General features: G+C 46.2%; 1 protein-coding gene across 8 annotated transcripts in view; it reads right to left on the bottom strand.

The window, feature by feature from the left end:
- Window positions 1-13137, bottom strand: part of LOC132452112 (solute carrier family 12 member 7-like) — a 51069-nt gene that overhangs the window by 28373 nt on the left and 9559 nt on the right. The window contains exon 1 of one of the 8 annotated variants that reach the window (XM_060044507.1): window positions 4425-4946. The exons of the other annotated variants lie outside the window; for them this stretch is intronic. Coding sequence (XP_059900490.1) covers window positions 4425-4455 — 31 coding nt within the window. The 5' untranslated portion in view covers window positions 4456-4946. Of the gene's footprint in view, window positions 1-4424; window positions 4947-13137 lie in introns of those variants that run through there. 8 annotated transcript variants of the gene reach the window in all.

Genomic DNA, 13137 nt, shown 5'->3' on the forward strand with positions numbered 1-13137 from the left:
AGCAAATAATAAAAAGCAGGGGGTTGATAGAAATGCCTCAAGTTGTTTACATGCGTTAATGCTTCCTGCTTTGACGTTTTTAGTATATAACACATTATACGTCACGGTCACATAGATTCAGGAACTCTGAGCAAGGAGGGCTCAGAGATCCTTTACCCTGTCCAAGATGACCATCGGGTGACCTCGTAGTTGGGCATGCACCAACAGGAGGGAAACAATGTATGCATGACATGCGCGCACAAGCACGCGCACACACACACACGCACACGCACACGCACACACGCACACAAAGCTAGTCGAAAAGGAGTGACTATGCATTTCATAGATGACATAATGAACGGTCCAAACAAGAATCCATAAAAAACAACGAAACATGTACCTGTATCATCATCGTAACAACAACAACAACAACAAACAGTAGCTGCGTATGCAAGGGAGTACAAGCAGCCCAGCGAGGCTCTAAAGGGCCAGACGCCAGCGACCCACAGCCGGCCTTGGCTCCTTCTCCTGGCCTAGATGCTGGCGTACCTCAGTGAGAGCCATGGCTTGGACTGGGGCGGGCAGGGAGGGAGGGATTTCATGGGTAAGTTTCACTGCTGATCCAGATGCAGAGTAGAGAGTAAGAGGCTTTCGGCGGGGCTAAACCCTCCAATAATCACAGGGAAAGTCAATATGTCCTTGTGCGCCTTGTGCCGTTTAAATCACTTCAGGAATGGATGATTTTATAGGCGTCTGGATTTGGTTGGTGTGTAGTGCGCTTGTTTAAGTGATAAGAGGGGATAACAGGGCCAGAGTGTGATAGCAGTCTAGTAATGCTGTATAAGTGTTCACAGTCCCGCTTTCGCTCGCTCTTCCTCTCTTGAGCCAGGCAGGATGTTGGTACACGCCACGGGTAATCATTGTCTCCAGCAATGCTGGATCAATCTAAACGTGGTACAATCCTGTTTGAGGGCTAGCCTCTGGCTAAATCTGGCTCTCTGGTTCCTAATTCTGTCGTGCTGCGTTTGACTGTTTATCTGCAGCCTTGGCTGTGTGGCTGAGCAATGACAAATGACAATGCAGAATTGTCTGAATGTATAAATAGTGTGCTCGTTAGGGCTGCGAATGGTCAATACGTACCATCATTCTTAGTGAGCAGTAAAAAACGATTTTGCCATGATTCATTTAATTGACAGGTGACAGCTTCATGTCTTTGGGTGTTCTCGGGACAAAAAAAAAATTGATAATAATAACAGATTTAATCAGTCTAATTGCTTTTTCTTCCCGCAATTGGGTTGCTGATTTTATGATGAATAGAAGCTTAGTGCGGATTGACTAAAGAATATTAAACAAAGATAAGCCTTTAAATTATCCTAATACAAATCTGAAATCTTACCAAAAAAACGATGTGAAAGTTAAAAATTCCTTAAATACATTAAGTTGATTACTCTACTCAATATATTATTACTACAGTCATCGTGACAACTAGGGGTTAGTTAACTTTTTCCAAAAATGTTAAGTGTTGGGAATGGGATGGAGAAGTACACACTGTGTACACGTGTACGTGTGCGCACACGTGTCTTTACTCCATAGCCGCACACATTACATGGAGTACTTTGCTGGGAATTAAATGTTATATAATTAAAAGACTATTACATGGGACATGTTTCCTGGATCCATGATTTCCCCTGACAACCACCCACACACACACACACACACACACACACACACACACACACACACACACACACACACACACACACACACACACACACACACACACACACACACACACACACACACACACACACACACACACACACACACACACACACTTGAAGTGTCAAAGAAGTAGGCTAGCCCTCGACTGTTTTACCAGATTTCTTGTTCGGACTGGCAGACGTGACAGGAAGTAACGGCCATATAACCAAAGTAGAAACAAGTACAGACCCACTGATAATCAACCACCCACACCGTCTGCTTTGACGGACCCAGAAGACTTAACACCACTGGCTCCATCCAGCAGCGATCTGTACAATTTAACACCCAGCCCAGGGCCGTGCAGCATCAAGTACCACATGAGAGGCCGGGACAAGAGTGACCCTGGGGCCCGAACACTGAGCCGCAGCTCTTCTGTTGATGCTGCATACTCGATGAATAAATCTACCAGGTACTCAAAATGAATGCTCGAAAAGTGTCTGGCACTGACATCATTCAGTGTTACAATGTAGACCACAATGTTGCCTGTATTAGGTCATTAGGCAGAAGTGCTCATCAAGACACCGTGAAACTAAAACGGAACATTACCCTTTACCAGACACTTTATTAACCTCGTCAACAAAGCCCACCAATCATTTTGGCAGACCGATGACACGACTATACACAGAGACAGAGAGAGAGAGAGAGAGTGTGAGAGTGTGTTTTGTGCGTATCGTGCAGTTGGAGGATCAGATTCTCCCTTGAGCTAGAGCACATCCGATGACCGCTGAAAGTGACATTGCTGGAGTACATAAGGTAAAGGGGTAAACCTCTGCACTGAAACATGAGCGCTTCCCCTGCATCATCACCCACCTACCCAGGAAGTACAGAGGGTAGAACCCTTTTATCAAACGTTTTACTGAAAATAAACAGACTAGGTTTGCTATGCGTTGGATCTTTACCCTCCTTACTTTCTTCTATTTTTTTTTTTAGAGACTCGCAGACACACGCCAATGAAAGCCACACCTGGACCATCCTGCTTATTGGCAGCGATTCCTATATCAAATGACAAACATGCAGGCTTTAAAAAGCACATTGACTTGGTTATGTGCATTCTTATTGGTGAATGGAAGCCCTTTGGACTTCTTTAAATAATTGACAGCAATTGTGCACAAATAGCACAAAACTTGCATAAACCTTACATTAACTCTTTACTCTATACTTTATCAATGCTTAGAAGATAAGGAGGAAGAATCGACAAAAGTTGGTAAAATAAAAAGCGACCCGACACACACACACACACACACACACACACACACACACACACACACACACACACACACACACACACACACACACACACACACACACACACACACACACACACACACACACACACACACACACCGAGCGATGAGCAAATGAGGCGGGGGTAACACTTTGAGAGCAACGGAGGTGGGCAGGGTGGGGGGGGGGGGAGGGCATCTGGCTCCCAGGTCCTCCCCAACAGACTCCCCCCCCCTGCACAGGGGCTACAGTGTGGGGGGATGTATACACAGTAGTGCTTCACCACCTCATTAACAGCAGCCTTGTTTTGGTTCTTCTTAACAAATGAGTCCCATTACTGGGAGCTGACAGGAGTTCACTGGTCCCCACCCAGGTGCCCTTATGCAAGCATTTCTCACACACACACACACACACACACACACACACACACACACACACACACACACACACACACACACACACACACACACACACACACACACACACACACACACACACACACACACACACACACACACACACACACCGTTTTCTCTTCGTATTCTGACGCCACCTTGAAATGCCGTTACCTCAGGACTTGAGCCTTTTCCTAAAACAGCGACAGTGACTACACCAAACTCATTTTGTTCCATGCATTCAAAACAAACGTCTGCAACTTCAGTTCATCATATCCCGTTCTAATACACCCCGTAGTGCCGCGTGTCATTTGTAAATTGTGTGTGTTTGTGCATGCATGCTTGTGCACGTGTGTCCCATGCATGCGTGTGTGTGTGTGTGTGTGTGTGTGTGTGCGTTTGTGACCCTGCACCTCTGTGGTAATAAATGGCCACGCGTCCTATTTATAAAGCACAGAGCTGCGGGCCGTGACATCACGGCTAAGCTGACTTAGACGCCCACGCTCCGTCCTACCAGAGAGGATGTGCCTGCCGACGTCAGCCAAAAGTCAGACCCAGCGATCCTATGCATTTCCCCAATATCCCCTGCACTAAGTCATGTAAACAACACTAACAGGACCATAACAACATGCACAAAAAGCCATTAAGAGAAATACAAAAAGATACATAGAATATGAGAGAGGGGAGTGTCCTGCAAGTGCAGCAGGGCAGAATGAGCAGAGTTCAGGAGCCGCGGTCATAGGCCATTCATCATGTGGCTCCAGCACACACATTTCTTTAACTCACATAACAGCCCAAACCAACAGTCCCTTGTCAATGCACAGTAAATGGGCACAGTAGAATTGTCTCGTCTTTGGAAGAGCGTGCGGATGCATACGCCGTGAGCTTTAATCCCGGTGAGCTGTACAGCGGGTCAGCACAAAACACCACAACAGTACAGAACAGTAAAGTAAAAACTAAACTGGGAAAAGGTAGAGCCTGGAACCGCAGTGACTTTAAAGTACACCTCAATCCAAGACCGTTATATTTAGCAAGTGAGGAGTAGTTGGCTAAAAGTAAACTTACCCCTCAGTCGAGAGCTCTCACCCTGCTCCATGCTGTGGAGCGGGGTGAGGGGGGGCGTAGCGGAGAGCAGTAGCTTGGGGGTGGCGGGGGGGGGGGGGTCCCAGTAGTAGTTCCCAACGAGCCCAGGTAGCCCAGCGTGGAATGGGTTGGCTGAGTGAGTGAGAGGGCAGAGGTATGGCTAGCTCGGTGCGGAGAGCAGGGACACAGCGCGGGATCTGGGTGGATGTGATGGATCAGCTACAGCTCTGCTGGCTTATGCGCGTGTGTGTGTGTGAGAGAGTGCATGTGTACGTGCATGTGTGCGACAGTGGCCAGTGAGGGACAGTGTCATCAGCCACGCATCACATCTTCACAAACCCCCCTCCCTTCTCAGCTTCTGATCCCTGATGAGCACGCTGCGTGTGAGCACACACACACACACACACACACACACACACACACACACACACACACACACACACACACACACACACACACACACACACACACACACACACACACACACACACACACACACACACACACACACACACAAAAGGGGAGGAGTAAAGAATGAGAGGGAAGCAGAGAGCTAACCAAAGGGCAGTTGTAGACAGAGAGAGAGAGAGAGAGAGGGAGAGATAAATGTGATGCACAGCCAACCGGACTGAATGGATCAGAAAGTTGGAAAAACAAGAAGGAGATTATACCAGAATATTTTTTGTTATGCAATCGACAATCTTGTCACGGCGCGAGCTCTGCACGCCTACACGGGATGCACTAGGGGCCGTCCCATTAGGGGCCGTCCCATTAGGGGCCGTCCCATTAGGTCCGTTGGGTTGGCAAGCAATCGATAATAATGTAATGATGTTCAGGAGACCCCGCGAGCCGCTGCAGCATGACTGAGCGGTCCAGCCAGCCGTCCCCGTGGTGACAGCGCCCCACTGTCTCCGTGCAGTCCAATGACAGAGAGGCTGGGCGGCCGGTCCTTATAGGAACCGCACTGAGCAGTGACACCAAAGTAGTGATATTTCCGCCCAAAGTCAAGCAGTCTATTATCAGAGGCCAGGGTAAAAGTAGTTTGTGGTTTCAAGGCTGGGCCCAGGCTAAATATCCCACATAAGCAGACTTGGGACCGAAATACAGTGACACCTCGACCACAGCCTCTACTTCCTAGTAGATAGCCCGTTGCCCTATCCTTTGGCCCTGCTTGCCGTTCTCTTAATGAACCGACAGCTTCCGGTGACCCGCCTCAATGGCGGCTGCCTATTATAATCTAGCTGGCCGAGAGCTTGGGAAGTGGGCGGTAATCAGGTAAGCAGATAAGGCTAATCCAGACCTTTTTATAAAGCGGGGAAGCAGCGTCTCTGCAGCGCCACCCAGCAGCAGTGGATGGCGCAGTGGATCTCTGCACACACCGGCCCCGGCCTGGTCCCAGAGCTCCACCGGGCCTCAGAATGAAGAGACACAAGTAACCCGTGACCGGGGCCAGAGTGGTTCTTTACCATTTGAATTGGATGAAACGTCTCCGTGTATACAAAGAGGAGAAAAACAAATGAACACAAGAATCACGGAAACGACAAAGAGAAGTAGCGTGGAACAAACAAACGCTTTGCGGTGCACGCAGAGTGCAGAGGCCGGCCTAAGATGAACCACGGGGCCAACAGGGTCATGCTTAACGTGGCAGATGTGTCAAAGCGGGTCTTAAAGAGGGGGGGGGGGGTGTATCACATCACTCAGTATGAAGGATTTAGTGGTTATCAAGCTTCACTTGGTTTGATGTCAGATGGCTGCTGCTGGAGTGGCGCCGCTGTGTGTGCCGGCTGTACTTAGCGCGGCTCTAAGCTGTAAGCCCTTCAGGTATACATCACTACCTGTTACGTAACCCAGCGCCCGGACTGAGTGGTGGTAGGCGGGGGCGGGGGGGAGGTGAGCTCAATGCAAATGAGCACTGTGGGTTTTCATCCCGATCTGTCATTTTTGTTTGTGGTTGAAAAAACAACCACTTCTATCAACTCATATTTAATTTGATTTCCTGCCATGCAATACCCACGACTTGAAACAGGAAACTTCATCTCTCTATCGTGTTCCTTATTTGGCATTTAATTGCCATCTGAATGTGAGACGGTAAAGGTATATATATATTATATAAACAAAAGACAATCAGTCATCTTACAAAACAAGATAAACAAATTGTGACACACACACACACACACACACACACACACACACACACACACACACACACACACACACACACACACACACACACACACACACACACACACACACACACACACACACACACACACACACACACACCACTTTTGTGGTTCAGTTACTAATGCGTACTTACAGTTAAGTCTGCACAGCTGTATACAAACAAACCCAGCGCCACTCCCCTGGAGAGGAAACCGGCTTGCGGTCTCATGTGGACCAACTATCAAGTCCTTCTCTGCTTCAGGGAGAAGTGCATCACCTCTCCAGGCCATCGTCTTCAGGACGGATGGATTGGATAACCACAACAGTGGGCACTCTGGCTTTTAGTCTTGTTTTGTCCATGTGGTTGTCTAGCACCCATCATTTAAACCAATATGGTCATTTTCCATTGTAAAGTCATTCCGTAAAGTCTGTTTGAACTATGAATTCGGAGGGGTCAATAGAAAAATGACCCAACAGCTTAAACTGTTGATTAGTATACTGTTGCCTTCCACACAGATCAGTCTCAACAATGTACTCTTCCTCCACTACCAAACACAAGGAAATGGGCGCAATACCACCCTTCACCAGGTAGTGTCCCCGTTTTTTCATGTTCAAACACAATATTCAAAGTGAAGCACACATGGACAGAACCACTACAGATTGGTCTTGCTCAGAAGCAGGTTAGGATCATTGTGGGCATGGGTCAGATTAACCTGTTACCTGGACTATCTGAAATCAGTAGAACCGGTGCCATGTGTAGACAGGATGCAACTATCTGCTGTTGTTATATCCTTGCTACCACAAAGATATTTCATATTGATTTTCCTATTTTGTGTGCTATGAGTTAAGTGCACTTTAATACCCAAATTAAACAGCGTATGATAGCACACAGAGTGCTGTGTGTGTGTGTGAGTATATTTTGGAACACAAATATGTGTAAATCCCTCCTCATTAGCTGGAGGAGAACACGCAGTAATGGAGAACAGCGGTCACCGCCTACTTAAGCTAACTAAAAAGCTATAAAAGCTTTTTGTTTTACTGCTGCATTAGCCGTTACTTGTTATCACAGTTCCATCATCATCAGTTGGAAAACATAGCGAAAGTTGCATTTCTATCAAGTCCCATTTTAAATAATTTAAAACCACAATGTCTAAATTCATACCAGGAGAAAAGAGTTGGAGGTGGGGTGGGTTGGTGTGGAAAGAGTGTGGCAACAGCCTTATCAGGAGCCCCATATTGACATGGGGCAAACAGGGACGTGAGGGGCACACAACAGGAAACAGGAACTTCTCAAAAAAAGAGGAGGCCACTACTCAAAGGGATCGGTTCCCTGACTCGATCAACCTGGTCAGCCTCGTCAGAATAAATGCATGCAAGGTCACATGAAGAGGAATAGACGCTTATGCCCTGTGGATAAGAGAACTAGTTTTGTTGTACGGATTGAGAATGAGGCTGGAAGGTTCTGTGATCAATGTAGAAGCATGACATTAACGTACTTTCCATCGCATCGTTACTCTGCGTATGATTATACTACACTTCAGAGGCAAACATAAATACAAGAGTTTCAGAACTCCATCATCAATTGCATCACCATGATAACCTCTTTCCCGGATTCAAGGAAATAGTTGTACAAGCCCCCTCTGTCGCATTCGTCGTTGGAATCCATAATCAACGTCACTATTGGCCTGCTGTTGATCATGATGGCCGTCCCTTGAGAGAATGCAGGCAGCAGACGTCTGTTTTCGGGGGATGCCCTATGAGCTACTGCTGCTTAAGACGACACACACACGTCGTAAACCAAACAACCACAGCCGGGCCTCCGGACCTCCAACGCGAGAGAGCCCCATGCACCTCACTCTGTGCAAACCTAACCCCCCCACTTCCTGTGTGCACTTCAGAGAGACACAGCGGCACCAACTACATGCACACACTCTCCTCATCTTAATCCCATCTAGGAGAATTCACATTGTAGTACATGATCGGGCATTGCAATTTATTGATATGGTATCTTAAACAGTATTAACCTCTTATTGTGAATATTAAAGTATAAAGGGATAAAAAAAATAAGTCATTTCCTTCTGGGTTTCCATTCCCGGAGCAGCCTTAACTTTTCCGGGAAAAATGCTTCCATAGAATGAGATATGGCCTCCTTTCAATTATCACAAAGCTGTGATGAAATTGTAACGGCAGGATTAACGCTATTCATCCAAAGAGAAATCACACAGGCATTAGTGTGGGAGGCACAGCACTACCTGATCTATTCGTGTTTATAAAATAACCAACCCGTCATTATGAGTAGGTTGGGCTACTTGGTATAATTTAACATCATTTAAAGATTGAAATAGCTGCTAAATACATGAATAATTATAACTCTTCTAAAAACGAATCCATTAGCCCCTCCCCCCTGTTTAACCCCTTATTTCTATGGCCGCAACTGACTAGTGAAGCGTTGATTTGAAGCGTTCTCGGACTGAGGGGTTAACTCGGAGTAACCAGAAGAGATGCTTTCAGGGTGCTGCATCTGGCTCAACTACAGTACAGGGTGTGTGAGGTCTCTGTACGTCTTAGACAACACTGTACTACAAAATGACCGGCGGCTCTTCGTGACAGAAGAAAATAAGGCTGAAGGAGGGAATGTAGAGGGGATGACACAGAGCTTTAATTTAACCAGAAACAGACGCACCAAGGTAGAAAACAGGAAACACATGGCACACGCAGAGAAAAGGTGGACCCACAGGAAGCAAAGTCCACCAGGTTTCAGAGTGGCTAATGCAGCCTTGACAGTTATTAATAAAAGGCCTGATCCTTCAACCACAAGACAATAAGTACCAGAGGACCCCTTCTAAATAAGCGCTGCAAATTCAGGAACACAGGCCTAGTAGTTTATAAAACTCCCTCGGTCGATGGTAAGCTACAGGCAGGGTCTTCATAAGCTCATGGAGAGGGGCCCAGGCAGGGAGGGAACACAGTGGGTTAGATTGAGGGGCAATCACTGCCATGGTGCTCCAGGGCTCTGGGGATAACTACGGACGAAACCGGCTGCGCTATAGTCATCTCCAGAGAATAGCCATGAACGGGGTTAGTTCTCCCGTATGAAAGTAGGTCTTTGCCGTTTAGATGGCAAACTGAATAAGAATGAGTTATATTCATAATAAACACAATGCGGAGCAGCATTCATATTGGATGTTGAATCCAGCAAGTTTCCAATTGTAAATGGTGGGACAAAGAAAAAAACAAAGCAGCTGGTTGGACCGTTATGCCTTGATGATGCAATCCAAAAAGTCTGTTCTGGATAAAGTTGGTAGTTTGATATTGATGCAGTGGAAGAAAAAAAAAAAATGGCGAAGGGAAGCGAATTGAAATCCGATCCATACAGAGCTTAATTTTGCATAGCGTTTGGTGTCCTACCGATAACTGCAGCGTAGCAGTATGCAGTGGTGAGAAGGAGGGGAGTGGTTGTGTGTTTACTTTGGATTGACACCAAAAAGAAAACAAAAAAAGCACTAACCTGGAACTTCCTTCCTTCATGTACAACAGCACAGTGAAAGTGTGTATGGCTATTGAAACGCGACAAGGGGTTCGGGAGGGCAAAAAGTCAGAGGAGGGTTGAACAAAGGACCACATCTCATGAGAGCGTATTGTATAATCTCAACATCAGTTCTGGTCCCATTCTCATGGAGCAATACAAAGACAAAGCGCTGTCTGGATCACGTATCTTTGGACGGGTCTTCCTCCCAATGTGCGCATGGGGGATATTGATATGATGATCTGTGGGTCCATCAGCGGGGATACTCAGTACTGTGACCCTAGTTTATTAATTTTTTTGAGGAATAGCATGTGTTTCATTTTGAATTGAACATGAGCCACTGTTCCTCATCTGATAATAAAGGGGTTTGGTTTGATTTAGACTGGACAACATAGGTTAAATGCAATAATTCACTTTGTTATGCTTTTTTGAAAAACAATAACACTGTTGCAAATCAAAAGATCTCAATAGCAGGAACTGATACCAAGCAGAGTTCCTTATTTAACAAGAAAACTGGACGTCATGTTGTTGCCGACTACATTGGGTTGAGAAAACCCAATCTGAAGACCTTTGGTTTACCAGAGCACTGTCATCACAGCTCAAAGACTGCTCTCTCGTATTCCCTCCCCTTCTGCTTTGTCCCTAAACCTGCAAGATCGCACATTTCCGAGTTCCAAGGGTAGAAAAAAAAACTTAACACAAGAACCAATATATCTAGGCCTGTCAATTGTCATTCTTCTTCTTCGATTGAAAGAAAGGAAATCGATCCTGCAGAAGCCAGAGTGCTGTATAGTGCTGTCTGCTGAGGCCCTCATCTTCAGTATTGCCTGGGCATTCCTTAGGCCCCACTGGTGAGAGAGCGACCCGCCAGAGAGAGACAGAGCATCAAGAGAGGGGGTGGGGTCTCACTCCCCCCACCATACAGCCAACGGGAAGCAAGCCAGCCGGGAAAGATCAATAACACATTGACAGATTGCACGAATAAACAATGCAGTTCCACACGGGAGCCCTTTTGGTCTCTACAGTGCTGTAGGAAGTGGGCCTATGTGTACGCATGCACAATGACATAACACGCGCTGTGATAACAAAAACCCACTGCCATAGGACATGTGCTGAAATGCATTACAAATAAATCCTTGGTACAGCTTTGTGTACAGCTTTTTTGGCATATGTTGATTGTACTACATTTGTTAAGCACCATTGGATATTATAGTCTTTAATGGGCGATTTGTAAAAAAAAAGAAAAAAAAGGGCAGCATTTAGAAATGCATGGCTACAGTTAAACCCATACCAAAAATAATTTTGTTTACTTAGCCCTTAATCCCCGTTCCAGCCACAAAAGGGGAAAGTCTACAGCTGATTGCATGACAACAGCCCCTTGCCCCGGGCCACCAGGTGAGGAGAAGCCAGCGGTTTTATAACATCCGTCTGCCTTTAATTCCAAGTCAAAAGGGTACCCCAGCTTCTGCACCCTCCCTGTAGGCCTCCTGGAACCAACCGCTCTCAGAATTCACTGTATGCCGCTTTGGACCGAACCTTTCTCAAATAACAGAATAGCAAGTGGTTTGATTTAGTTCAAGTAGATGTTAGCACAAAAACTGAAATTATGTATCCTGAAGGGGATCGCCAAGAGGTCAGTATCTCCGTACTTATTTCTGCCCTTTGCGTGGCGTGCGTAAAAAGAGGGCAGTTCACGGTTTGACTGTGTATGGAAAAGCTGCTCAGTTGCTCCAGCAGTCTGTAAAACCCAGCGTGCGGCCGTAATTGCAGCTTTCCAGTAGAAATTAAATTCTGGAATCCGATTCACTCGCAGGCTTTTGAAGAAACAGAGACTGCTCCAGAGGAGGCTCGCAAAAAAACAACAACGAGGATGCAGTGCTGCTCGCTACCCAGGAGTTGGGAGCTAGTAAAGACTGTAGTGTGTTGAGGTTTAATGAGAACGGTGTATAACGATGAGTCGTTGTACACCTTGTAACGTGTTATGGGAATAAACACACCGAATGCAGGAACGCTGAATGCAAAGATTGTCCGCTGTACATCTTTGTAGGAGGATGTATGCATTAAGTTGAACGCAAGATGCAATAAATAGGTGATCATCATTGGTAGTCGGAACTCAGTAATGCTGCAGCAGTATTAAAGAGTTCAGAAATAGACAAATATAATTTAGACAAGGCTAAGTTTAGTTAGTAGTTAGGCTAACCTAATCTCAGATCGAGCTGTCCTATTCTGCTCTGCTTAAACTAAAAGGGGTGGAGTTATGCCTCATTTCCTGTTTCGTTACCAAGATGTCCCAACAACGATGGTGTCCTACTGTGAAAGGATGTTTAAGCTTGTAACCTTTTCAGTACATGATGTCCCCACAGTTCACTAGAATAGATGTGGAGTGGTCCCTTGTAAGTATAACAAAAGGTTTGAATGACATTACAAAACAATCCTTTTCATCTCGCTTTTTACCGTTTCTTTTTCAGATTCCAAAAGGAACCAAGCTGTAACGGCATAAACTGTCAACAGCAGCCCACAGCCTGCTGCCCATGCGAATGGAAGTGGAAAGTGTTTTAGTCAAGCCCAGTTGCCTCATACGCATGACACTATGGCCAATTAATACTTACAGGATGCCCCCACACCCTTGCATTTTCACGACCCCAATAGGTTGTTCCTTCACACAAAGGCTTGACTTTGCTATTGGCTGTGGCTCAGGAAGAGTTGATTAGCGTTGTGTCATCTGGGTTATCTTAAAAAAGAGCTACGTCTGCCAAGGACTTTCTGAAACAGGTCCCTGAGGTGGAGGGAGGGAGGGAGGAGGTGGCATTCTGCTGGGAATCGGACCACTCCTTTGCTAATGGGTAGGAAACAAAGATGCTCTTCTACGTTGAAAGCTACTTGATGGGCTGGTGATGTTCCTGTATGTTGTGGGACCTTGGACACTCTAGGAAGTTGGTCCTAAAGTGGTGATCATAAATGGAAAGCTATAAACAGGGAAATAGCATATTGAAGAGGGGTCTGTGT

This window comes from Gadus macrocephalus, chromosome 23 (assembly GCF_031168955.1).
Source record: "Gadus macrocephalus chromosome 23, ASM3116895v1".
In the NCBI taxonomy this organism is placed as follows: Eukaryota; Metazoa; Chordata; class Actinopteri; order Gadiformes; family Gadidae; genus Gadus; species Gadus macrocephalus.